The sequence below is a fragment of the Dipodomys ordii genome, unplaced genomic scaffold, assembly GCF_000151885.1.
Source record: "Dipodomys ordii isolate 6190 unplaced genomic scaffold, Dord_2.0 Scaffold101, whole genome shotgun sequence".
Classification (NCBI taxonomy): domain Eukaryota; kingdom Metazoa; phylum Chordata; class Mammalia; order Rodentia; family Heteromyidae; genus Dipodomys; species Dipodomys ordii.
Window position 1 is genome coordinate 4,053,684 of NW_012267317.1, and position 26,839 is coordinate 4,080,522.

The following is a 26,839-nucleotide window of genomic DNA, read 5'->3' on the forward strand; positions in this document are numbered from 1 at the left end:
ACCTGTTTCCACCTTGGCCTTTGGCAGATGGGAGAGTTTGGGGGGCACGATTAGGTTCACTCTATTAACTTCACCATGGCTCAGTACCCCTGCCCAGGTGGGCGTTTCCCTTTGACCTTCCAGCTTTTTGAGCCTCTGATTCTTCTCCAGATGGGGGGTATCCTGTTGCTTGGCTAAGTAGCTATCAGGATGGCTGGTGCACATCGGAATGAATTTCTGCAGAAAGTAAGGGTTTGCTAGAGACCTGGCAGCAGAGTGGGCACCGAGGCTTCAGGTGGAAAAGGTATATACGCTTCTTATATGTCACTGTAAGCTAGAAAGGCTCATTTCTTAATCTGTTAAAAAAAACAACAACCAACCAACCCAAAAAGATAAGTGTTTTTTCTCCCTCACTCTCTCTAGGAAGGAGCTAGGATGGCTGGTTGTTTGCACAAACACGTGTTACTTTTGAAATTTGTATTCCTGTGCAGAAAATGGTCCATTCCGTGATCATGGATCCATTAGTTCTACATTAACGGATACAAGCAATGGCTTTCATACCAGTCTTTACCTTTATAACTTTGCAGGTAACTCAACAGAGAAAGTCCTTATGTACAACTTGTATTGTGATTATACTGTTCACACAGAAATATATGTGTGTGTAGGGCTGGTGCTGTGTGTATGTGCCTTCACCAGGTGAAGACAGAGAAGGTGAATCCTATGGATGTCTTCTTCCTTCCAGTGGGGAACAGCGATCCTGGTGTTTGAGTTACTCATTTCCTTGCTTTTCTTTTAGGCTGTGAGATGCATAGGTCCAAGCAGCGCCTCTTTGGTTTTGAAGCACTGAGCACCAGGCCCAACACTGGGATGGTCAGGAAAGGTCAAGGTGTCAGCTTTCAGGCTCCTGGGACTCATAAGAATCCTGGTAGGGAAAGGTTAGGTGTACACTCAGCCAAGCCCAGGACACATCTTATTTGCCATGTCTGGAAAGGCTACATTGGGAGTCATGAGAAATGTGATCAGCATTCAGCTGAGCTCCCGAGTGCAGGATTAGAAGGGTAGAAGAAGCCCTCTCCGGCGCTGTGCAGATGTTTGCAACTCTGCCTGCAAGGTGAGGCGGGATACACAGCAGTAGAGGCAGTGGGCGTACAAACAGACGCATCCGTCTACCAGGGCCAGCGGGTCACACTCTCATTTTTCTCCTCAGACCTCTGTTTTGTGCCTGTTGTCCTAAAACTCTTTGGGAGACTTTTTATTTATTTATTTATTTTTTTAGCATAAATAAAGGTTTTATTGGTCAGTTTGGGTGAATGACAGACTGACATACCCCCAACCTACTGTTGTACACACTCCGGCCCTTAAGGTGACAGAAACAGCTAAACTTATTGACAGTGGGCAGTGAAAAGGATATGAAGGTTTCTGAAGATTAACAAAGCTAACGGGGCCCAAACCAACGTCCTAGAAATAAATCAAGGATGGAAAAGGCATCATCTAAGGCTGGAGGTCTTGGTGATTCTGGATCAACTCTAAGGCTGCCATCTGCTTCTTGGTGAGTTATTGTGGTCTCCCTCCGACCCTCACTGTCCACTATAGTCCGGTGCTCTTCCACTTTCCCATCTGGTTTTGTGATCTTGGTCACAGAGATACTCTTGAAGTAGGACTTGGGCTGAGGCTGCAGAACAGGACCAAGACCTTCCTGGGAAACCTGGGAATCAAGATCATTGTCCTCTCTGGCTCTAGGATGAGGAGTCACAGGCCACATATCATCAAACCTATGAAAAGGTCTCGGGGACCCCCAGTCTGGTGCTGGTTTGGAGGTTTCAGTTCTTGTATCACTCTCCAAGACCCCCCCCCCCAAAGATCTTGGGCTGATGACTATCTGGGTATTTAAGCATTGAGTCCGGAAGCGTCTGCCCCTCCCGCAGTCTCTCACCAGGTGTCTCTGACTCAGGACCTGGAAGTTCTGCAAAAAGGTGGCACATCGATGCTGGGGTGGGAAAGGACTTGGGCCCTTTAAATCTCCTTGAAATCGTCAGTCTTGTCAACACTTTCCATCCCCTAACTACTCCCTGCAAGCTCTTTACTTCACCCACCAACCTATTAGCAAACACGAGTTCTCCCTCAGGGAAATCCACACACCAGGAGGGCGGGAAGGCAAGGTCTAGGCTCCCATCTCACCGAAGATGCTATTGAAATCGCGAACGAGTTCATCAAAGCCGAAATTATCATAGAAACGTATCCCTCCTCTTGGGCTGAAGCTGAAGCCAAATTCCTCTGGGGGCTGAGAACCACCAAAACTCGAGCTCCCAGGACCCCATGTGGCTCCTTCTTCCTCGTCCTCATCATCCTCATCTTCATCTCGAGTCATCCCTCCAAAAAAGGGATCCCTGTGGCTGAGGGTGGAGGCAGGTAAGGCACCAAGACTTCAGCCCCACTTATGGCATAGAATCAACGCAAAATGGGTCTAGAGTAGGTGGGCTGGGAAGCGGGGGTGAATGTTGAAGGAACAGCTCCGAAGTCCAGAAAAGCCGAAAAAGCCCCGGAAGAGGTCGAACAAGCTCATTCCCATGGCGGGACCCGGACCTTTGAGACCCTCCCGCAGCCCATTCGCACGGAGACTTTTTAAAGATACACAGGTAGCCTACTTTCTGGCTTCCCCTCAGGAAGACACCCATTCTTTAAATGGTGGATTTTATCCAGTGTGATGATGGGAGAAGCTTTGACGTCTTAGATTCTTTGCAAGGACAAAAACATATTAATTAGAATGGAAAAGAAATGCAAGTTCATTTAGCTATGAAGGCCAGGGTTAGCATGTCGCGATGGTGTCCTGGGACTGTTGCTCCTTACAAAATAGACTGCATTCCCAAAGTACCTCATGGTCCCAGGTGGCTTCCTTAGGACCTACCATCAGACTTGCATTCTGAGCATCAGAAAGGAGAGCATCGTGAACAAAATCTCTCTCCTAAAGTTGTTTCCTAAAGGTACACACACAATTGCTTCCTCTTAAGGCTCTTTGCCTTGGAACAAGTCATCAAGTGAGATTAGGAAATTCTCTCTCTCTCTCTCTCTGTCTCTCCCAGGAGTTATGGACCCAGTAAATGCCCAAAGGACTCACTCATTACAAGAGATAAAGAAAAAACAATGGAACCCCTTCCTTTCCAAGGGTTCAAGCCCCAGTACCATACAAAATAAGTACTTTCAAGGAAAACAGCAAAATGCAGGATCTTAAAACTTTTGGGGTTTTTTCCTCTCCTGTTATTAAAAACCTGTGGTTTTGGTTTGTGGTAGAGAGCATGCGTCATCTCTGGGTGGGTGGCCCTCCACCACAGGCCAAGTTTACATTCTGAGAGGGGAAGTAGAGGTCAAGCAGTTGTCACTGAGGACTCTGAGGACTGTGTGTGTGTGTGTGTGTGTGTGTGTGTGTGTGTTAGTGGAAACTAACCCAGGGTCTCATGCATGCTAGGTAAGTACCCTACCACTTAATTCATACCACCAGGCCTGTTGTTTATATTTAGTTTCTGAAATATAGGCTTGCTAACTTTGCCCAAGCTAGCCTTGAACTCTTGATTCTCCTGCCTCAAGATTCCTGAGTTGCTGAGATTATAGGAATGCATCACCATGCTCAGCTTTTTCTTTTTCCTTTCCTTTCCTTTCCTTCCTTCCTTCCTTCCTTCCTTCCTTCCTTCCTTCCTTCCTTTCTTTCTCTTTCTTTCTTTCTTTCTTTCTTCCCTCCTCCCTCCCTCCCTCCCCCCTCTCTCTTTCTTTCTCTCCTTCCTTCCTTCCTTCCTTCTTTCTTTTTCTTTTTTATGCTATGCACTATTCCTGTCTGGTCTTTTGCCTCTTTCTACAATCATCATCATCCTCAGCTCCTCTCCCCACTGAGTGCTGCTTTTACTAGATCCTGTATCCAGGACTGGCCCCTGGCTGTCTTTTCCAAATTTGTTTTCCGAATGTTGCTTTGCTGCTTGGGCAAATCTGTGGGCCTGGGCGCCACTGTCCCCTGCGTCTGTTTGCCTCCACTTTCCTCGGTATCCACGTGTCTCGACTGCACATCGGGGTGACTTCCAGTGGACACCTGCTTTCCTGGGTGAGCCACCAGTTCCTGGGTGAGCCACCAGTACCTGACTTTGTGTGCTTTTTTTTTTTTTTAATCATGAGCTCGAATTTTGGGCCTGGGCGCTCTCCCTGAGCACTTCAGCTCAAGGCGAGCGCTCTACCACGTGAGCCACAGCGCTGGTTTTCTGGTGATTTATTGGAGATAAGAGTCCCATGCCCAGGCTTGCTTTGAACTGTGATCCTCAGATCTCAGCCTCCTGAGTAGCTAGGATGACAGGTGTGAGCCACCAAGCCTGGCTTTGTGTACATCTTAATACTGACAACCAGTCAAACACTGAATCACCAAATTGCCACACATTCACTTTCTTAAATCTGAGGGCAAGGAGAGGAAGCTCGGCTTTCTTCCCCCTTCGTGCTCTGGGGTGTTTCAAAGCCAACACTTCCAGACTCAGGTTAAACTTTGAAGCCATGGAGGGGTGCCATCGTAGGTTGCTATTATCCTGTGTTACTGCCTTTGGCCAAAGGAAATTCTCTGGAATGACAAAGCAGGAACCCGATAGTGACAATGTGAGTGTTTATTATCAAATGACTGTGGAGGAAGGGTGAGGAAGGGATGCGGGATGGTGAGGTAAGCAAGAGATATGAGCAAGTGCGCTCTGTTGGGCCGGAGGAGCAGGCAGGGGTGGCGCGTGACCAAGGGCAGGGAAAGGCTAACGGGCTTTGGGGTCTCTTTCCCCCAGTCCGGCTGTTCTTCCAGCCTCAGAAGCAGGTTCACCCAGAGCCAGAGGACAGTGCCAGCGCTCCAGGGAAGCAGGGCTACATCCCAGTTGCTGCCAACAGCTGCTTCTGGTCCTTTTTCTAGGAGAGGCGCATGGGTGAGAAAACCCTGCTAGAGAGGAAAGGGTGCATTCCCTTCTCTGGGGCAGCTGGATGCGGGAGGCAGCCAGATCCAACAGCTACTGCATGGGAGCTGCTGCAAAGACCCCCCACGGGCCCAGCTCAGACACAGACTTCTTGGCTTTCAGGGTCTTTGGACTGACTGATGTTACCTGGGCCTTAAAGAAGGGCTCTTTGGTCCTCTTTTCTGTCTCCTCTGACAATCCCGCTATCCCGAATGCCCAGACACATGTATGGGGACTTACCTCCTTCGCAAAGCACCTCGTCCAGCAGTACAGACACACAGGGGTCACAGATGCCAGAAGCAGCAGCACCCAGACCCCCAGCAGCATGGCATGGAGACTTACGTACAGAGCCTGAGGACAGAGCGCCGCGGGCACCAGGATGGTCGCCTTCCCGCCCTCCTCCTGCTCCTCACTGATCACAGCCCTCGCCCTCATCACCCCCAGAGCTGTGGCTTCTGGAGAGGAGGGCAACGGACCCTGTGTTCAGGAAGCAGCCTGAACCCCTCCCCTACTTGGCCTCGGTGTTCTACAGCCTCGAGGATCAAGAGAGGGTGATCCACGGAGGCACGGCGGTACTTTACTTGTTCCCGCCTGGGTGTGACTATGTTCTTTCCCACTCTTTGTAACACCCAGGATCCACTTCTCTTTTGCCCAGGGCAAAAGAATCTGAGGCGCTCCTTTCTGAGGGGGAGACCCCCCCCCTTACTTATACTGCCCCTCTGCCTGGAACTTCCCCTCCTCCTGATGCCTACCTTCAGCATGTTTAGATGGGCGAGGCACAGGTGTTGTCTCTCTGTTTCTGTGGGACTTGGGGTGTGGGGGGGCTCCGTAGGCCAGCCTCTGGAGCGGTAAGCACTGCAGTCATCTTCCGTAATATAGTAGTGATAATCACGGACGACATCAGCTGCAATGATGATGGCAGAGAGGGCCGTGCAGAAAGACGCCAACCAGAGCAGGATCCTTAGCAAGGCCTGGGAGAGGAGGCGGCGGGGTGACGTCTCTCATAGCCCTGACTGGGGGAAATGCCAGTGCGCAGGGGACCCGTACGTGATGCCCGGCCTCCAGCCTGATACTCACAGCTCCGCCCCAGACTCACCCAGCAGGAGCCACCCCGTTTCTCATAAATGAAGGCAGCCGCTCCAGCCAGCACAGCCTGGGGAGAGGGTGAGACAGGACCAGCGTGAGCACAGCAAAGCAAGGCTCCCCCAAGCATCTGCCTGACCCCCCAGGATACACAGAGCCAGCCGTGTGGCACCTTTCCCACCCTCACCCCCAGGGTACTCTACCTGCACCCCAATTTTGTCTTTACCCTTTGGCCGGAGATCTATGGAAGGGACTGAATAGGGAGCAGACTCCTGAGGTCACTGTTTTTAGCGACATCCAAAATTGTTCATCATGAGTAACCCAGCCATGAAGTCCCTCTCCTTCTCCACAGCCTTTCTTTTTGTGCAGCACTGTGGCAAGAAGCGCTCAAGGCTTTTATTCCTGTCCTCTCCCCCCCGTGCTGGGGAAGGAACTGGGGCCTATGTATGCTTAGCAAGCACTCTACCTCTTAGTTATATTCCTAGCCCAGAACCTTCTTTTTAAAAGCAATACCCAAGCTGGGAGCTTGTGGCTGACACATGTAATCCTAAGGGAAGCTGAGATCTGAGGATCACTGTTTGAAGCCAGCTGAGACAGAAAAGTCCATGAGATTGTCATCTCCCATTAAGCACACACACACACACACGAGCTGTGTTGCAAGTGGTAGAGTGGTAGCCTTGAGCAGAAAAGGTCAGAGACAGCACCTGAGTTCAAGCCCCAGGACTGGCACCAAAAAATGTAAAAAATATAAGAACAACAATCAAGCCAGCCAGGGCTTCATGAAAGTTCTGAAGTGGGGAAGGCTTGGGGCTGAAAGGCGCAGGTGTGGGGGAGGCTGGAAATGCAGAGTGAGGCTTTGGGCAGCCTCAGGTTCAGACCCTTGTCCTAACAGCTGTGCAGTTGGTGGGGCCAGCTGTGGGCACGGGAAGTCTTGCATACCCCAGTGGACACATGGATCCAGAGCCCTTTGTTGATTCTGTACCTAACCCATCTTTGTACTGCCAGATGGGCACGGATGGCTGCTTTTGAGTCCTGTCTCCATCTGCACATATTAATGGGGCTTGAACTCAGAGCCTTGTGCTTGCTAGGCAGGTATAGTCTCTAGCATCTCTCCCCTCTCCTCCGTCCAATCAGCGTGTGTGCTCTGCTGTCTAAGTAGTTCTTAGTGCCCCTGTCCCAGCATGCTCAACCCACTGGGGTCCTACTGTAGCCACCATTATCTCTGGATCCTCACAGGAAGGTTGGGGAGATCTGTGGGAGAGCCAGGAGATGTCACCTCCTCCAGGATGCAAGTACTGTCTGGCTTGTTTTGTCCCCTCTATTTCGGAGCAGTGTTCTGAGTTACAAGTGGGTGCTTGTTGACCATGGGGAGCAGCAGCCCGCTCAGTCCCCATGGACAGGGGACCAGGAAGCCGACCCTGCCACCACCTCCCTTGCTTCCTTTGTCATCGGTGCAAAGTTGGCCTTTTGGACCGCTGTCACTCTGCTCACAGATGGCAGGGGCTCGAGCACCGCTGTCCCCCCTGCCAGGAGGCCGGTCGCGGTGCTGGCTACTTACCACAACCCCCGTCCAAATGGCAGCTCCCGAGGATGACAGATTGGTAGGCCAGAGCATGAAGAGGAACCCTCCCAGAACCCCACTCAGGACCCCCAGCACGAGCTGCACCACCTGTAAGACAGAAGATCCAACACCACACTCCCAGATGCGTGGCCCAGAGGCAGCCTTCCGCCTGCAAGCTTGCGGGGGCTGCCGATGCTGAACCCCTGAGAGAGGAGAACGGGGACTCTGCATCCCTAGACCACAGCTAGACACCCCCCCACACACAGCTTGGGGGGGAAGACTGGAGAATGTGATTTTGAGTAAGAAGACAAAAGCAGTTCACTGTCCAACCTAGAGAGAGGCTGGCCTGCTAAGGATGGGGAACCCTCCCCCGGCCCTCCGCTCACCCAGGAGGCCGCCAGGAGCTGGGTGCTGCCCAGGGTCTGGGTGGCTTTGCCCCAGGTGGAGGCTGAGGATCTGAGCAGGGAGCACCCAGCCATCAGCAGCTTGGCCAGACTGGACTCCTGGTGGATATGGACGCTGATGTGGGTGGGCCTCGGGGTCTCGGTGGCCGCCTCGCTGCGCTCTGCAGTCTCCATGTCTGTGGACCCCTGTCTGCTGGGGGGAGGAGGGGAGCGGGGAGGAAAAGTTGGCAGGGAGATTTCTTTCACAGATCCCTTGGAGTTGGGGAGATCGGTGGACACACCGCTGGTCCTGGGCTTTGGGGCTCCCCCTTCACCCTCTATCTGCCTGGTACCCTACAGTCCTTCCTGTTGCTGGTCTCTCCCTCTCCACCCTGTAGTTCCCCCTGGGCTCTCCTGTGGGCCTCTTCTCCCCAGAGCCCAGACTCCAGCTCAGACCCTGAGTGGCCTCTCTCTACCCCCAGCCCCACCCAGCCCAGCGGCTTGCCTGCTGCGCTGTCACTGCTGTTTCCCAGCCAAGCCGCCAGGACCTCTGTCCTCCGGAAGTTGTCCCCTGCTTGCCTGCCCCGTCCCCTCCCAGACCCAGTATGGAGAGAGAGAGGGCAAAATCCCGGTGGGTACTCCCTTCCTCCCCTCCCGTGTTCCTGGAGGCACTACCCGCACCGACGCCCCCCACTCATGCTCTGGGGGAGTCAGGCTGTGGGTGGCAGAGTGGGCTGAGGAGAGGCCGGGCTAGAGGCTGCTGCGGAAGGGGCTGTGGGGCCCTGCCTCACCTGCTCTCCTCTGGTGCCCAGATAGGTGCGTGAGTGCAGCGGGCCCAGGAGCTGGCTGGAAGAGGAGGGCAGGCCTGCCTAAGAGGAACTTGGCCAGGAGCCTGAAGGGGGGGGCTCCCCACTTTCACATTTCCAGCTGGGCCAGAGGGGGCCAGAGGGGGCTTTCCAGAGGGAGGGAGGCCACACAACCCTGGTGTCTGGAGAGGGGGATTGCAAAGGGGAGCCCAAGGCGCCATGAATGAACCCTAGGGAACTGTGAAATCGCCTTCACTTCCAGCCAACCCCAGGCTTTCTGAGAACAGTTGCCTTTGGGCTGCGTGTGTGTACCTCAGTGTGTGTGTGTGTGTGTGTGTGTGTGTGTGTGTGTGTGTAGTGTGTGCACATGCATATGCAGGATGGCAGTGTGCTTGGTCGTTGATTCTACATGGAGCACCCCCCTAGAGGGGCCCCTTCATGTAAGCTAATTGCCGGGAAATTTCGAGATTATTATTGAGCCCTCCTTCCTCCTCCTCCTGCTCTTCTCCCTCCTCCCTTTCTCCTACCCAGCCCTTGGGGTCCTGGGCTCCAGGTCAGCTCCTCCCAGCTCGCCGAGCTCCAGCTCCATCCGCCGAGGACAGCAGGTGAGCAGGGTCCCGGGGTCAGGAGCCCTCTCTCTCTCTCTCCCTGGGCACAGGACCTTCCTTTCCCCAGAAGCCTCCATGTCCACTCCCAGGCTCCACCCTGGCTCAGGACACCCTTGGGGCCCAATCCCTGCTTGTCTGAGGAGTCTTCAGTGAGGGGGAGACATTCGGAACAGCGGCTGTGACCCTAAGAAACAGAGCTGAGGCTGGAGAGGCCTGTGCCCAGCTCTATTCTTTACTGTGTCCAGAACCTTCCCCTTACATTCTGGGCAGGGTAGACAGCTCCGGGGAGCCTGAGCACTGAGGATCGATGGCTGAGGGATGGGGTGCTGGGCAGAGTAGAGGTGATCTTCCCCCTGCTCTGAGGCTCTGGGAGGAAGGACAGGGAAAAGGGGCCAGGAGAGCAGGGCAGAGACCACTGGATCCATCCCAGGTTTCAAATCCTGCTCTTCAGAGTTTAGGGCGGGGGGGGGGGGGCATTGTTAGTACCCAAGGTTCTGGAGCTGGTTGGGTCCTAAGTAGAAACGTTGACTCTGTGCTGGACTCCTGGAGGAAAAAGGTGGACTCCAGAGCTGGCCTCCTTTTGGGGTGCTGGCGAGCACTTCTGAGTCTCTCCTACTTCTGTAGAATGGTCGGACACCTGTGCTTTGGAAGCTCAGGTAGATGAAAGAATGTAGCTGCTCTGAACAGTTTGTGCAGTGACAATGGATGTTCATATGTGACTTAAGCTGTGATGTAACCAGGGTGCTCATTATATATGCCTATGTTTGGAATGGGATGATTTGATTCTAAAGTATGCATGGCAAAGGCATCTAGAAAATACAGCCATGAAAATCCTGAGGAGAAACAAATATCACAGCCGAGTCATGCTCAGATTAGATATTCATGAACATGCTAGTTTAAGTTGGAGGGGTATGGCCCATTCATCAGATATATACCAATGGGTAGAATATAAGGATAACAGCAGACCAAACTTCTTATGCGAGCTTGGAATTTGCTCCTGAGGGCATTTTCAACCAGGGAGCAAAGGATGACAAATCCCACAAATGGAAGCTATCCTTCAGAAAATAACCATCTGAATAATAATGACTACTTTTATCCTTACCTTCCAGATTATAAAATTAATTCCAGAAGAATTAGCATTTAAAAGTGAAAACTGAGGCCAACTCTTTTGGTCTGAAGCCTGTAATCCTACCTACAGGGGAGGTAAAGGTCAGGGATCACTGCTTGAGGCTGGTCTAGGTGTAAAAGTTGAAGAAACCCATCTCACTTGATGACTGGTACTGTGGGGCATACATGGGGATGGACTATTGCTGAGTGATGCCATTTGCCTTTCGTCCCCAGCAAACCAGGCTGGCTTGGGCATAAAGCTAGAGTCTATCAAAAATAACCAAGGCAAAAGGGGCTGGAGATATGACTCAAGGAGTAGAATACCTACAATCTTGCAGGTGGTAGGCCTTGAATTCAACCTCCTACTCCCAGTACTACTGAAAAGAGAGGGGAGAGAGAGAGAGAGAGAGAGAGAGAGAAGAGAGAGAGAGAGGGAGAGAGAGAGAAGAGAGAGAGAGAAGGGAGAGAAGTGAGAGAGAGAGAAGGGGGGGAAACGGAGCTCAGCCTGTTAGTATATGCTTGTATTCCCAGCTACATAGGAGAAACAGAAACAGGGTGGCCTTGAGTTCAAGGCCAACCCCTGCAGGGTTGTAAAGACTATTTAAAAACAACAACAACAAAGAAAATGGGTCTATAGCTCAGAGAATAGAGAGCTTATAGAGCAAACCCAAGACCCAAGAACTTCTATGAAGACCAAAACCAAACCAAACAGGAAGGACAGGGGATACAAAGGAACAGTTCACAAAAGAAGAAATAAAAATGGCTCCGAACACAAGAAAAGACTGTGTTAGAGAAAAATTGCATGAAAATAGTCCTACCAAAACAGTTGCCGGAAGTGAATTAGTAGCTGCCTGGGGGGAGGAGACTTACTAGGTAAGAGTGTTAAGACAGCTTTTGTAGTGTAGAACTATTCTGTATCTTGATTATTTCTGAGGTTTCACGTCCCGGTCAGTGGATTCATTGCTTTGGGCCTAACATGGCAGGGGATGCTCACCTCACAGAGGCCAGGAAGCAGAGACAGCAGTAGAGGTAGATTGATAGCGAGATCTATAAATCAGTTGATCCATAGATAGATACTTAGATAGAAGTAGATAGAGGAAAGAAATAGACAGATGATATATATATATATATATATAGAGAGAGAGAGAGAGAGAGAGAGAGAGAGAGAGAGAGAGGACAAGACACTTTCAGGGTACCACTAATGACTAATGCCTTCCACCCAGACCTCACCTCCTAAGTCTCCACCACTTCCCAGAAGGATGCCAGCATCTAGGGACCAGGAGCCCTAAATGACACTGGCATCTGTGGGGGATGTTTCATATCAACTCTATTACTGAAGTAGGGCATTTGGGGGAAGAGACAAGAAGGCACATGGTAAAAGTCTCTAGAAACCATTTGCATTCCAAGTTAGAGTCCGTGTGACTGCTGTGTGGATGGGTGAGACTCTGTGCCCAGACTCCTCCCCCATCACCCATAACTGTCTCCTTCTTACTTTAATCAGCCCCCAGACTGCATTCCCTTCTGTCATCGTCTCCAGGCAGGATGACCCAGCCCACAGTGACAGTGAACGGAGTGGACATGGACTGCGCTCAATCTCAGCCCTACCACATCGACATCCACTTCCACCAGGAGTCCACGCTGGCAGAACTGCTGAAATCCGGGAGCTTGCTGAAGCAGCTTTTCTCCTGCCCCGGGGACGCTGGGTCTTCCAAGGCCAGGATTAGCTATAAACAGCTGGCAATTGGGGTAGGCACGGGCTCCGCAGGCAGAGAGGGTGGGTGTTCTCCTCTTCAATAGGAGGCAAAGAAAAGGCTGGATCTCTGTGAGAAGTGGGCTGGAACTCACTAATTAATAATTTGGTAGGAATTAACTTATATTACTAATTAGCAATAAATTATTGATTGTTTTGTAATAAGATTATCTGGGATTACAGTGAACCAGTGGCACCTGGCTGGCACTTACTATAGCTCATCGAATTTGGGAAAAGGTTTTGGAAGATTCTCTTCAGAGAGTCAGATGGAAAGGGATGATCAGTCTCTTTGATGAAGAGAGGGCTGTGTCAGATAACGGCAAGCCATGAGCACAAAGTCTCTGAAGGCTGTTTATCTGAAGACTTAAGATATGAAACAATATGCTAGGCCATTCAGGGAAAGTGCACAAAAAATGGCTAAACCAACAACTAAGAGGACTCACCATCTGTCAGAAAGGAGATCAGATGACATAGGAATGGAAAGCCCTACATACTATCCTCAATAGGCAGAAGTTGGTGTGTGAAGATGGAGAAAGGAGATTCCAGTTAGGCACTGTAATCCTAGCTCCTCAGAAGGCTGAGATCTGAAGATTGTGATTTGAAGCCAGCCTAACTAGTAATGTCTGTGAGACTCTTATGTCCAATTAACCAGCAAAAAGCTAGAAATAGACTGGAGGTATTTTTCAAGTGTTAGAGTGCTAGCCTTGAACAAAAAGCTCAAGGAGAGCTCCCTGGCCCTGAGTTCAAGCTCCAGGCCTAGCAGCTCTGCCAGGCAGACATGGCAGAAGTGCTGAGGGAAAACGGCTCCACCTCGTCTGTGGGTGCAGTCGAGGGGACATCTCTGGGAGCTGAGGGTTGGGGTGAAAGGAAGGTGAGTCCAGGAACGCGCAGGGGGTAGAGTGGGCAATGAGTGTCCTGGGAGAGGGGAGAAGCAGCCCCTGGGATGTGAGTGGAAGTAAGCTGGGATGAATCTGGGATGCACAGTGTGTATCGTGGCCAGACCCAGGGCTCTGTGACAGTTGGGTTTTCCAGGAATCAGACATTGAGTCAGAGTTAGGGTACAAGTGGTCATTGGGGGGTAATACCCATGAAATGAAAAGAGAGGGGACAGGTTGCCTGGGGGTTACCAGATCATGGTACAGCCTGAGTAGGTCTCTGCTGGGGAGATCTCTCATAGACACTGTCCATCTCCAGGGTGTGGGAGCTGGGCCAGGGCATCTTTCACTGGCCCCAAGATTCGTCATAGGCCAGGCAGCTCCCCACAGCTTTCTGAATGGGGGAGGGGCTTGAAGAAGCCCACACTGATAGGCTACCTGCAGCCACACCATGTTTGGAATGGGGTCTTGATGGCCCAGCTGTGCGGCTACTGCAGAGATCCCAGAATTATGTGTTTGTATCTGAAGAGACAAGTTGGGGCCAGCAGCTGAGCTTAGCTTCAGGATTTGACAGGATGACAAGGTTAATAATGTGACTAAGGACAAAACCATGGGTACCACCAGGTGGGTTCCTCAGAAAGCATTGACTTAGAGGAAAGTCGTCAAGGATGCACAGCCCAGGCAAGAAGGATGAAGGGAGAATCAGAGCAGGGCAGGTGGATGGATGTTACAGGAATGGAACCTTCCAGAATCAGTGTTGCAGAGAAGCTAAGGCAGAGGAAAATGCAAAGCAAGCCACATGGGTAGGGGCTGGGCAGCGGCCCTGGGGGCCCATTTCTTATGCTGTCTTACAGGTGACCCAGATACTGCTGGGGCTTGTCAGCGGTGCCCTTGGAGTGAGCTTTTACTTTGGGCCCTGGACCCAGCTGCGTACCTCTGGCTGTGCCTTCTGGGCAGGGTCTGCGGTGAGTTAAAGAACAAGAGCTTGTTGGGAAGTACACGGTGATGGCCAGGAGAAAGTTCTATGGCACTAGGTGAGGGAATCGTGGAAGTGACCTGAAACCCAGAGATCAAGCTGGGCACCAGAGGCTCACACCTGTCATCCTAGCTATTCAGGAGGCTGAGATCTGAGGATCGTGGTTCCAAGTTAGCCTGGGCAGGAACGTCTGGGAAGGTCTTATTCACAATTAACCTCCAAAACAAAACTAAACAAAACTGGAAATGGAGCTGTGGTTCAAGTGGACAAGCACTAGCTTGGAGCGAAACAGATCAGGGATTGTGCCCAGGCCTCTGAGTTCAAACCCTAGGACTATCCCCCAACCTCCCACCCCCTTCACACACAAAACAACCCAGAAACCAAATGCCCTTTGCCATGAGGCATATGCCCTAAGGGGTAGGAAGAACCTGCTGTGCTGTCTATTAATCGCCTTACAGCAAGGTTGAGAGGGAGTCACACTTGTGCCTGGATACTGTTCCTCTGCATGCCTTCTTTCCTTGTCTTCTGAACCCTGCCCTACTTGGCTGCTGGGGAACTGTTGGCAGAAGGGGAGGGTGATGGGAAATCAGCCCAGGGGGAGTAAACCAGAGACCATTTTCTGATGTCTTCTTTTCCCAGGCGATCTTGGCAGGAGCGGGGGTCATTATCCACCAGAAGCACCGAGGCAAACTTTCTGTGAGCTATGGGCACCCTCCCAACTCTGTCCATCTCTGTATTCCTTCCTATATCTAATATTTCTGGTCAATTTGGGGGTTTCTACCCTTTGGTGTCCAATATCCGGAGGTCATTCCTGGAGGATTGAGTGGGTGTGAGTGTGTATGTGTGTATGTGCGTCTTCAGCAGCAAGTGGGGAAGAAGTGACTGGGCTTTGGGCCCGGTGTCCCTGAGGCTGATGGGTGGCCCCTCTCTCTTCCAGGGCTTCCTGTCACTTCTGCTCACCTTGGCCTGCATGGCCACGGCGGTGGCAGCTGCTGTCTTTGGTGTGAGGAGCTTAATCAGACAAACGGATGGCTCCTACTCCTCGGATATCTACTCCTTGTGTGAGAAACCAGATCCTGTCTATACCACCTCTGGCTACATAAAGTTGTGGAGAAGCAGCTATGACGTGGACTGGAGGGAGGAGCGCTGTAAATCCTACATGAAGACATTGATGGTGAGAACCAAGAGTGCAGTATCCAGGGGTCCATCCCAGTCCCTTGCTCCCAAAGGAGTCAGGGCACCCCAGGGCAGGGATGAAGGCCCTTCGCCCTTGTCCTTACCCCAAGTCTTTGACAGTTTTAACGGAAGCTGAAGCCATCTTTCAGTCCTTCAGTCCTGCATCTGAGGGGTTGAGGAGCAGAGAACTTACTGGCCACGCTTCTGTCTTTTCTGATGTGTAGATGTTCCTGTTGGCTTTTGCTCACTAGAACTACTCCAAACCCTAGTGGTCTCAAGCACCCATCTCTTACTGTTTCTTGTGGTTCTGTGGGTGACCTGGCTCTGACAGGCAGCTCTCTCGGCTTCCCCGTGCAGTTGTGGTCAGATGTCGGCTGAGGGATGGATGGGGCTGTGTGTGGATTTCTCATGGCTGATAGTTGGTGCCTGCCTTTAGCTGAGAGCTTAGAGCGCACTGTCAGCTGCGCTTCCCATGTGGCCTGGTATCCCCTGTTGAGCATTTCGAGAGGCACAGTAGAAGCTTCTAGGCCAGTAAGGACTCCCTCTGTCACAGACATAGAGTTCCACGGTATTTTATCAGCAAAAGGAGTTGTAACCACTTCCAGATCATAGAGGGATGAAGAAATAAGCTCTTGGCAGAGAATGGCGGGATTCCATTGTGGGCAGACAAATGGATGTGGTGGCTGCCCCCACCCACTCTGGCTGAGTGGGAAGTAGCCAGTAGGACACAATCTGGCCCCTGTGTTGGTTGAAAAGGTGGTCAAATGAGTAGGATTTGAAAAACTGTCTCTTGAGCCTTTCTTTTTGTGTCCTTCCTTTCTAGAACCTGTTCCTGGCATTCTGTGCCCTGTTCACAGTTATCTGCATCCTGAAGGTCATCTTGTCTTTGGCTTCCCTGGGACTGAGTCTCCAGAGCTCTACGCCCCTGAACAGTAGTCGCGAGGTGCTGCTGGACACGGTAGGCCTTGGTGGTGAACTGATGGGGCAGGGAGGAGCTCTGAGGGCGGAAACTCTCAGCCAGGCTCAGCAGCCTCCATTGCACCTGTGATCCTGTCCTGGACTGTCTTGTCCTGTGTCATGGCTGTCTTCTGCCTCCCAGGTCTCCTTAATCCTGCTTTCTCCTCCACTCAGTCCCTCCTCTAACTGATCTTCCTGTTCTACATGAGTTTCTGGCTGGATCTCAGCTTCTAGCTTCTTTTTCTCACTTCCTCCTTTCTTCTCTTGGTTTCAACTTCTATGAAGCAAATTTTCCTCTCCTTCTGATTCCTCTTCTGCTGACTTTTTTCATCTATGCTTTCCCCTCCAGGATGACAGGGAATCAGAGAAGAAGCTCCTGGGGGAGACCGCTGAGCATCTTTCTGCCTCCAAGAAGCTTCCAGAGGCCATCATCCCATGAGCACCCAGACACGCTTCATGAGTCCCGCACACCCTGTCCAGGGCCGGCAGCCTGGGGCCTGTCTCCAGAGCCTCTCCAGCCCCACACTGGCCTTCCCTGGAGTCACTGTCTCCTCCCCTCTCCTTCTTCCCTCCCCACCACCCCCCGCCATTCTTCAACACCAATGCTCTCACTTCCTCAAGCAGACTGTTCATTTCCCCCCACTACTGATTAAACAGAAACAAGCAGGAAAAATAATGCTGCCCAAAAAGCTGTGGTCTCCTTCTGCTGATACATGATTCGTGCCTGGAAAGGACGTTTCAGTGATCTTAGTGTGTGTGGAAATAGACAAGAGCGGATGTAGCACATGGAAGCCCAATCCGAGAACACCGCCTTTCATTCCAGTCTGTCCATTTTCCTGGTGCCAAACTCCTCTTTATGAACTCCTTCCATTCAGCATAAAGGGAAAGTAACTTAAGTTTCCACCTACAAGATGACTTCAAGCACCTAGAACGCTGCCCCGCTGAACCCTCACAACTCTGTGGGACTGTCCCCACCCCTCCCTTCTTCTCTTCCTTTCTCTTTTAATATTTTTACTGTAGCATAGGTTCTCTCCCACCCTCCCTTCCCTCTCTCTCATATACACACATTCATATACCCAGCACAGCCAACATTCTCATTGTAAGTGATGAAGGCCATTTGTTTTTGATGTTTTTCGTTTCTTTATGCATGTATAGATTAAGCTATAAGATGTGATGATTTCTGAAGGGGACCAAGCATGGCTTTGTGAGGGTCTGTGAGTCAGCCTCTTCCTTAGCAGCCCCACAGGGGAAGAGCTGAGCAGATGCTCTGCTGCAGAAACGAGAGAGAGCAATGTGGCATGTGCACTAGCACAAGCGTGGAGCTGTGCAGAGCATTGTCTTATCTCCTGGACCCCCACCCACCTAGCCTTCAGAGAGGGATGTGTAAATAACAAGCCTGGACATCCAAGTATGTGCAAAATAGTGATTGGGGATCAGTCAATTACAGCCTAAGGGACAAATCTAGCCAGACACTTATTTTTATAAGTAGAGTCTTATGGAGACACAACAATGACCACTGTTAACACCTTGTCTGTGGCTTTTTGTGCCACAGGGCTGAGTTGATTTGCCATATCAGACACTGTAAGAACTGAAAGTTTAAATTATTTACCCTGTGGGGTGTTGGTTATCCTAAAGCCAGTGTTAACCACTGAATAGTTTTAGCAGAAAGGAAAAGAATCAGAGTTTTATTTGCATCTCTTAATGGTAGCTCAACAGCTCATCTAATTATCAGCCACAGAGTATCAGCTTTGAAATGGGACCAAAACACGATCTCTAAAAGGGATTTAAATTGTTTTCTCTTCAGATTGTGCCTGAGTCTCTACTGAGCTAGAATACACAAGCAACCAGACCTTGCAAAGATTAACTGATTTCTTTATCACTAGAACCTGGAGCCTACAAACCAGGAGTCAGGAAAATGTGGGTCCAGAACCACGGGCAATTCCTGCCCCCAATCGTAGGAAAGTAGAGATTCAGAACTCCAGAACGTGAACTTCAGCATTTATTACCCTCCCAGCAATGGAGCAATGGCAGCTTCCCATCCTCTCGAACAGGCCGAAACCAGGGTGGATTGAGCTAGACCGTATGTAAAGAGACTGCATCAGGCCGTTCTTCAGTACTATGAACCACTACCATAGATAATCAACTTATAAAGAGCAAAGGTGTGTTTTGGTTAGTAGTTGGTAGTGTTTTCAGCATGTGATCAGTTGGTGCCCTTGCCCCCGTGGTGGGACTCATGGTGGAAGAAGCCCACCCACCTCAAGACCCAGAGGCCAAACAACACCACCACCAAAACCAAATGGCGAGGAGTGGTAGTGCGTTCCTGTAATCCCAATACTTGGAAAGCTGAGGCAAGAGGGTGGAGAGTTTGAGCCCAGTCTGGGCTCCATAATGAGATTCTGTCTCACTTTAAAAATAAAAAGACAATAAGAAGAAGGGGCTAGGGGTCCTACCATTCCTCTCAAGAGCACACCCCCTGTGATTCAAGAACGTCTCACCAACCAGTCACTTAAAGGTTCTACCACCTCTCAATAAGGAAAACTACCCTGCCTGACACCAGTTCCGCTATACTAGGCTTTAGATCAGAGACCCATTCGTGGGACAAGCACCCTGAAGCCCAACCTAGGTATTCTTCAGAGACGGAAGAGAGGTTTCCCATTACCTTGGTGGCCTCCTCAGGTCTCTTACATCTAGGGACACAGCCACAGATCGCCTGTGCTCCGGTCCATCTCTCCAAAGATAGCTATACCTGCTGGCAGTTGCCTTGGAAAGCTGAGAGCAAAGGTGAGGCAGTGCACCGGTGGCTCACGCCTGTCAGCCTAGCTGCTCAAGAAGCTGAGATCTGAAGATCAGTGTTCAAAGCCATTCCCTAGTGGGAATGACTGCATTGGGCTACAGTGTCTTTACTAGGAAGGAAAAACGAGGGTCTCAGGCAGACCTGCATCCCTGCCGACTGGTGTCTTATAGGATGAGGACACCGAGGAGGCCAAGGGCAGAGGCCTCAGGAGAAAGCCACGTATGCCTTTCTCTTGGACTTTGGCCCTCAGAGCTGTGAGAAAGCAGCTTGGTGTTCATAAGTCTCCTAGGCTGTGGGATTTGGTGATAAAGAGTGGCACAGAGTTGGCAGGGGGTGAGGGGACAAATGGGGTGGCCTGAGAGGGGTTCAGAGTCCCGTCTCTCTTTATTTCAGCTCCTTACACAGCCCCCAGGCTCCTCACGAAGGGCTATCTCCCACCATTGAGCTATGCCTGGGACTGCCCCGGCTGTCTGTGGGAGAGTCATCGCTCTTGGGGCTTCCATTCCTGGAACATCACGAGCCATCTCCCACGAGGTCACGCCAGGCCTTCCAGCCACCATCTCAGCTTTGCGTCTTCCCACTGCCCTCTCCCCTCCCTCTGAAGCTGACTTCAGGGTCCCCAGGAAGCCTACCCTGGAGGTTCCCCTACCCAGGTCCTCACAGGAGCGCTCCGGTGTCCTGTGATTTCTAGCTTGTGTGGGCACACAGCACTCCTAGGCATTTCCCGTGTCCTCTCTGAGCAGTCTCGGGCGTTGGCAGTACCAGCTCTCCTGGAGCTCAGCTGGTGCTAGGGAGGGAAAAGCAGCCACAAGCACTGTAGTATAAGACTTGAGTTCAACCTGTCCTAGGCCAGCACATGCGACTGACATATCTTTTCTTCAGCAGCCCTGGAACATGGTCAAAAAGAGGAAACGAGATCTTTGGGAGCAGACCCCAACGATGTCTCAGTCAGCAACCCTTGGCTGCTGAGGTTCCTGTTTCCCCCGTGGGCCTCTGTCCTCCTGTCCTCTGTTTCCATTTAGAAAACATGGCTACGGCCCAGGGAGGCCATGTGGGAGCAGCACCCCCCACCCCACGCCCGATGGGGCATGTCTGAACCTGGGGCCGGCCAAGATCAGGTGAGGAGGGAGAAACGGTGCACGGAAAGGTGAAGGTGTGGTGGGCAGGCCTGTGAGGCCTGGGCACAGGGGACAGGATGCTTCGTGCAGGTCACATCCGCCAGGGGGTGGCGCCATGCACAGCCCTAGCCTGCGGTTGGAGTGGAGGGGCAGGTTCATGGCTTGCTATTCCCCAGGATCCTTTTCTTCTCCATGTTTTGAGGGAAAGCTGAGGCGATGTTGGTCCTGCCCCTGTTAACCAGAACTCCTGCCCGTCAAATTTGGCTTTGGGTTTGGAACACTCATCCTCATCAAGAGAAAAAAAGACCTTCTGTGTATGACAATGGAGAATCATGAATTTACTTACAGTTGGGTTAAAAATGTGAAGAGAGGGAATTGGTGGTCTGTCTCCAGATTGCCTGAGAGGGTGTTAGATCTTACAGAAAAGCTGTAGTAAAACCCAGGGATAGACACGTGTAGATTTTGCTCTAGGCCCCAGCTACTGCATGAGGGGAAAGCCTTTCTCCTGGGAGATAAGATTTGTTTCTAGCACGTTGGCTCTTGGGGTGGTCCATTTTCTCTCCTAGCGTGGTAGAATCTCTAGGGGTCCCAGTTACTAAAGACCTATTACAAGCCAGCCTCCCAGGAAGTATTAATAAATGTTCTTTCAGTGAACAAATGAATTCTTATTCCTCTCCTTTCTTTCTTTCTTTCTTCCTTCCTTCCTTCTTCCCTCCCTCCCTCCCTCCCCTCCTTCCTTCCTTTTTCCCTTTCTTTCTTTTCTTTCCTTTCTTTCTTTCTCTCTCTTTCTTTCTTTCTTTTTCTTGTCCGCCGTGGGGTTTGAACTCTGGGCCTGGGCACTGTCCCTGTGCTCTTCAGCTCAAGGTGAGCGCTCTACCACTTGAGCCACAGCACCACTTCTGATTTTCTGGTGGTTAATTGCAGATAGAGTCTCACAGACTTTCCTGCCTGGGCTGGCTTTGAACCAAGATCCTCAGCTCTCAGCCTCCTGAGTAGCTAGGATTATAGGCGTGGGCCACCACCGCCCAGCTATATTCTTTTTTATTTGTTATTGTTAAGTAGTTGTCTGCAGGAGTTACAATTCCATAAGTCAAATTACGAGTATAACACTTCCTGGGCCATGTCACCCCTTCCTATGTACTCCCTCATTTCTCCCTCCTGTCCTCACCTACAAGTCATATAGTTCATTTTTCTCATAGTGTACATTGAACACAATGATTGAATTTGCTCTCCCTTCCTCCCTCCATTTCTATGCTTCCCCTTTGCCCCTCCAGATACCCGTGTCTGTTTCCTAGTGTTTGTTTTGATCAACAGTACCTAATTGTTCAGAGGAGTTATGTCCTTGGATTCCTCCCCTAAGTACACCCCTCTCCTTTAGTCAACGGGTATGTAAATGCAGAAAGCTCTGTGTAAATGATCATGTTCATTTGCACTTTAGATCTGGCTTCCACGTATGAGAGAAGACAGGTGCCATTTGTCTCCCTGAGCCCGGCTTACCTCACTTAACATGATTCATTTTAGGACTATACATTTCACTGCAAATGATAAAATGCTATTCTTTCTAAGGAGTGAGTAACATTTCATTGTGTGTGTGGACATTTCCTCCATCCACCCATCTGTTGTAGGGCATCTGGGCTGTTTCCAGCTATTGTGAATAGTGCGGCAGTGAACATGGATGTGCAGGTGTCTTTAATGCATCCTGAGTTGTAATGTTCAGGGTAGATGCCCGGGAATGCTATGGCTGGATCTTAGCTCTATGTTTATTGTTTTTGGTTTGTTTGTTTTGTGTTTTTTTGAGGAACCTGCAAACTGCCACCCAGAGTGCCTGTACTAGGTTATATTCCCACCAACAGTGCAGTAGAGATTCTCCCCCGCTCCCCACCCCGCATCCCTACCAGCATTTGTTGCTGTTCAAAATCTTGATGTTGGCTAATTTACTGGAGTAAGATGGAATCTCAATGTTGTTTCGGTTTGCATTTCCTTTGTGGCCAGGCTTGATGAGCATTTTCTCATGTGCTTATTTGCTATTTTTGCTTCTTCCAAGAAGTTTCTTTTGCTTATTTATTGATTGGGTTATTAATTTGGGGGGAGGGATTTCTTGGATATTAGATCCTTGTTGAATGTATAGCTTAAAAATCTCCTTCCAGTTTGTTGGCCGTCTTTTTAGTTTAGTAACTATATCTATTACTGTGCAGGAACTTTTTAGTTTGATGTAACCCCATTTGTCAAGTCTGTCTCCTATCTGCTGTGCCCCTGAGACTCTGCAAAAAGTTCTTGCCTATGCCGATAAATTCTAATGTTTCTCCTAGTCCTCTTGCAGTAGTTTGCAAGTTTCAGGTCTGACACTGGTGTTTGATCCATTTAGAGTTGATACTGGTAAAAGGTGACAGGCAGGGATCCAGTTTTGGTTTTCTACATATGGACATCCAGTTTTCCCAACACCAATTATTGAAGAAGCTGTCTTTTTCCAATATACATTTTTGGCTCTCTCATCAAATGTCAGATGACTGTAAGTGTATAGTTTTATTTCTGGATCTTCTGGTCTATGTCATTGGTCTTTGGGCCTGTTTTTTGTGCCAGTACGAAGCTGATTTGGTTATTATGGCTTTGAGGTCTGGAATTGTGATGTCTCCAACATTGCTTTTTGGCCTAAAATTGCTTTGACTACTCAGGGTCTTTTGTTGTTCCATATGAAATTTTGGATTGTTTTCTTTATCTCGGTGAAGAAAGCCATTGGGATCTTGATGGGGATGGCACTGAATTTGTAGATAAAGCACCCCTGGCAGTATGGCCATCTTCATGATATTATTTCTACCTACCCATGAACATGGGAGGTCTTTCTGTTTCCTGTTATCTTCTTCAGTTTCTTTCTTCACATTTTTATCGTATTTGCTATAGAGGTATTTCATTTCTTTGTTTAGATTTATCCCAAAATACATTTGTTTTTTGTTTCGTTTTGTTTTGTTGTCGGTCATGGGGCTTAAACTCTGGGCCTGGATGCCGTCCCTCAGCTCTTCAGCTCAAGGTGAGTGCTCTACCACTTGAGCCACTGCGCCACTTCTGGTTTTCTGGTAGTTTATTGGAGGGTCTCATGCAGTTTCTTGCCCAAGTTGGCTTTGAACCGGATCCTCAGATCTCAGCCTCCTGAGTAGCTAGGATGACAGGCGTGAGCCACTGGTGCCCGGCTCCAAAGTACATTTTTGAGGCTTTTGAAACTGAAGTTGTTTTCTTGATTTCACTCTCTGCTTGTTTATTGTTGGTATATAAAAAGGCTATTGATTTTTGTGGGTTAATTTTGTATCCTGCTACTGTGCTGAAGTTATTGACCAGCTCTAGGAGCATAGGGGTGGAGTCTCTGGGGTCCTTTAGATACAGAACCATGTCATCTGCAAAGAGGGATAGTCTGGCTTCTTCCCATAACACGGTCAACATAACACTGGAGCCAGTACAGAGTCCACCCTTCTCCAGACAGGCCAGGTGAGAATCTGCTTAATCCCCGAATCCCAGGTGATCTGTGTGCTCAGGAAATTTCAAGGACCTCTGATATGTTAATGTCACCTCTGGATGGCCTGGTAGGGAGAATTCAGATATGGAATCCTTTTGGTGATTTGTTCATGTGTAGTGAAAAGGAATTTTGGCCTGGCATACTAATACAGTACCCGAGAGTCTGACACAGGAGTGAAGGGTAGATTAGTTAAGACCCAGGGCCTCAGGACAGCATCGAGACCTGGCGAGTGGAAACCAGATGACAGAGACAACATTTCCAGCCACCCTACCCTAGCTTCTTACTTCCTCAAGTTCCAATCACCTTCCTGTGACTCTGTTGGGAGGGTTTGTCCTAGGGTCCTGACTGAGAATTAACAACCAGTCAGGCTGTCCCAGGACCTGACCAATAAAATGCCACCTTCCAAATTGCCTGTTACCTAAGCTGTATAGCCAAGGTATTAAAAAACAAACAACTAAAAAACAACCAACCCTAGACTCAACCACCTAAGAAAGAGCAGCAGAAGCCTTGGACCAGGATATTTTTCTCCTGAATAAAGTCCTTTCCGCTCACCTTTTATTGGCCACGGACTTCATTTTTTTTGAATTCCTGAGACAGTCTGAAAGAACAGCAGTGGCTGCATGACGCTGCCACACTAGCAGGCGGCGCCTGCTGCTGAGCTGCATCCTGGCTGTCTGCTGACTCTGGGAACTAGAAGGGCCGTGAGGCGAAGGAGCTCTGTCCACAGTAAATGGTAGACGAAATCAGTACTAAGCAGATTGCAAGTGCGAGGCCAGACAGGGCCACAGAGCAAGACTTTGTCTCCAGAAAACAAAGACAACTTTAAAATAGTTTCAGTGAGAAGAAACCCGAGCAGAGCTGAGCCAAAGATGTCAGTCACAAGAGGTCCCTGCACTGGCCTCTTTCCCTACGGAGAGGATTCGTTTCTCCTTCCTACGCTTCAGGCTTTCTACAGAAGTCCTTTCATGGTCTGATGGCACAGAGACTCTTTTCTTTTTTATTCTGGCAAATGAGTTCCTATTAGCAGTGTCATCGTTGTATGTCCTCCTCCTCCTCCTCCTCCTCCTCCTCTTCCTCCTGTTCTTCCCTCTTTCTTCTTGTCTCTGTAGGAAGACAGTCTTTCTCTCTGCCCCTCCTCCCATCCATGTCCTCTCTGTATCTACCCTTCATTTCCCTACATCCTGAGTGAAGAGCCTAGAACCAGTCTTCAGATTCTGTTTTTATTTCCTGTAGAGCACCAGAGGCCAACCCTCCTCCATCCCCACCCTATTTCCTTGAAAAACCCAGACGGCTATTTGTCTCTTTGCACAACTTGGCCTTGGTGGTCAAGCTGTTTATGTGCAGAAGGGGTGACGTCACGTGCTGGGCGAGGCCATGCACAGCATTTCCAGCCTGTTTAGGATACCGTGTATTTGTTGGAGAATTTAAAATCACTCAGAGCCTAAATAGAAAATAACTCCCCCCCCACACACACACACTGCTTTTAACTCTGTGTTGTCACCTTCAGCTGATATCGAGTCCTAGAACATCAAGGCCAGATTCCAGATGCCACATGGTGGTGGCGGCACGGCCTCCATCCCACCCCTTGAGCCCCGTCCTGTCTATTGAAGAGCTACAATGATCAGAGCTGCATGCCCTGGCCGGGCTTGCACACTGGGCTTCTGGGACAGGCAGGGCAGCCAGGAGGAAGGCAGGAGAGGGGCTGAGCCTCCCCTCCTCCTTCTTGGTTCCTTCCCAAGGGTCTGCCCTCTCTGCTCCATGTCTGGCCCTGAAAAGCCCCAGAGTTGATTTTATGGAAGCTTTGGGATGATGGGACAAGGCTCCATTGCTTCCAGCTACTGGAGGAGGTATGGGAACTTCATCCAAAAAGAATGGCTTGCAAAGGAAGAAGGAGGGGAGGAAGAGGAGGAGGAGGAAGAGGCGGGGGACAGGAGGAGGGGGAGGGGGATAAGGGGGAAGGGTTAGGGGAAGGGGAAAGAGAAAGGAAGAGGAGCAAGAGGAGGAGAATGAGCTGGAGGAGGAAGAGGAGGAGAAGGAGGAGGAGGAGGAGGTAGTGAAGGAGAAGAAGAACTAAGTTTAGGGGAAACTGTCAGCTTTGCAAAAACATTTCCCTTCTGAAGTAGGACGTTTGCCAGGTGTTGTTTTAGGGAGCAAGCTGTGTATAGAATAATCTGCTGCTCCTTTAAATATCTCTTAATACATACCTTTGGAGGGTTTTTTGTTGTTGTTGTTAAGTAAAGCCTTTCAGAGAAACTTACAAAAACCAGGCCCAAATCTCCACTCATTCTTTGTAGTTGGCATTGAGTAAGCTGCTCGTTTAGTACTAAATTCCCCGACCTCAGGCCTCTTCCTCTGCCTTTTGTTGTTTTTCTGTGATATTTGACCTTGCACAGAGCACAGGATGTTCCCAGGTCTGTGAGAGCTGACAAATCTTCCCCATCCGGACACGCGTGCGTTCATAGGAATACGTTTGACTCTCCCCAGTAAGAAGGTCTCCGCTGCCTTTGACTCAGGCAAACACTGCTTTGGAATTGATCCTCAGCGTCCGCCTTCCTTGTTACAAGTAATGAACCCTCTCCCGTCTCTATTTCCTGGCTTGGGGGAGCTGTCCAGGGGGTGGCGCGGTGCCTGCTGCCCAGCCACACTGCGGTAGCTGGGTCTGGGTCTCGAGGATTCCTCCCTCTCTCTTCCTTCCACGCACAGCTCAGTGCTGAGAAGGGTCTGAGAGGCGAGACACCAGGCAGGATGCCCGATTCTCTCAGCATTCCCACGCGAGCGCACAACTCAGTGTGGGGTTTGTGGACCCCATTCTCTGACACTGATTCAGGGACCCCCTTGGCTTGGTGTCCCCACGCTGGGGACCGTGCTGGGAACCCATGGGGGGCATGGGGATTGGCCTGGTCCGTAGGCTGCCCAGCTGCTTGTAACCAGCAGTGGCTCCTGGTCCACACAGAAGTGAAGCTGTGAAGTGAGAGCAGGCCTGAAGCCCATGCCTGACCCAGCAGCTCGGCCTTCACCAGAGACAGAGCCGCCCCGGCCCCAGGAGCTACAACACACCGCAGCCGCTTTTCTCCTCTATGAGGTCGGCTACTCGTTGTACCCATAATCTACTGGGGGGAGAAACTGCACCTCAACTCTTCCCTACCTAGTTCTACTTGAACATTGAGCATACCGCCACTGCTTGGAGATCGTTTTCCATCACC

At 50.4% G+C, this 26,839-nt stretch overlaps 2 protein-coding genes and 1 pseudogene across 3 annotated transcripts; 1 reads left to right on the plus strand and 2 right to left on the minus strand.

Moving 5' to 3' along the window:
* Nucleotides 1-1,252: 1,252 nt before the first annotated feature.
* LOC105993866 lies at nt 1,253-2,369 on the minus strand (annotated as a pseudogene).
* Nucleotides 2,370-4,594: 2,225 nt separating this feature from the next.
* On the minus strand, nt 4,595-8,862 carry Tmem176a (transmembrane protein 176A). 2 transcript variants are annotated; one of them, XM_013027235.1, is made up of 7 exons: nt 8,756-8,862; nt 7,968-8,178; nt 7,579-7,689; nt 6,034-6,090; nt 5,690-5,908; nt 5,178-5,288; nt 4,595-4,893 (listed from the first exon to the last, which is right to left on the minus strand). In XM_013027235.1, exons 2-7 carry the CDS (start codon nt 8,157-8,159, stop codon nt 4,852-4,854), a joined length of 732 nt encoding a protein of 243 aa, XP_012882689.1. In that variant the 5' UTR covers nt 8,160-8,178; nt 8,756-8,862; the 3' UTR covers nt 4,595-4,851. The 2 variants fall into 2 exon arrangements, with proteins under 2 accessions (XP_012882689.1, XP_012882690.1); XM_013027236.1 differs by having other exon boundaries at nt 7,968-8,175; nt 8,756-8,856.
* Nucleotides 8,863-9,268: 406 nt separating this feature from the next.
* Tmem176b (transmembrane protein 176B) lies at nt 9,269-16,895 on the plus strand. The gene is made up of 7 exons (XM_013027234.1): nt 9,269-9,375; nt 11,987-12,231; nt 13,965-14,075; nt 14,726-14,782; nt 15,024-15,260; nt 16,086-16,220; nt 16,569-16,895. Exons 2-7 carry the CDS (start codon nt 12,028-12,030, stop codon nt 16,656-16,658), a joined length of 834 nt encoding a protein of 277 aa, XP_012882688.1. The 5' UTR covers nt 9,269-9,375; nt 11,987-12,027; the 3' UTR covers nt 16,659-16,895.
* Nucleotides 16,896-26,839: the final 9,944 nt, after the last annotated feature.

Coding starts and splice junctions, on each gene's coding strand:
- Tmem176a (XM_013027235.1), bottom strand. CDS start 8,159: ATGGAGACTGCAGAGCGCAGCGAGGCGGCCACCGAGACCCCGAGGCCC. Junction 6,091..7,578: donor CCATTTGGACGGGGGTTGTG/GTAAGTAGCCAG, acceptor CCCTCTCCCCAG/GCTGTGCTGGCTGGAGCGGC. Junction 5,289..5,689: donor CCCATCTAAACATGCTGAAG/GTAGGCATCAGG, acceptor CTCTGTCCTCAG/GCTCTGTACGTAAGTCTCCA.
- Tmem176b (XM_013027234.1), top strand. CDS start 12,028: ATGACCCAGCCCACAGTGACAGTGAACGGAGTGGACATGGACTGCGCT. Junction 14,783..15,023: donor AGCACCGAGGCAAACTTTCT/GTGAGCTATGGG, acceptor TCTCTCTTCCAG/GGCTTCCTGTCACTTCTGCT. Junction 15,261..16,085: donor CCTACATGAAGACATTGATG/GTGAGAACCAAG, acceptor CTTCCTTTCTAG/AACCTGTTCCTGGCATTCTG.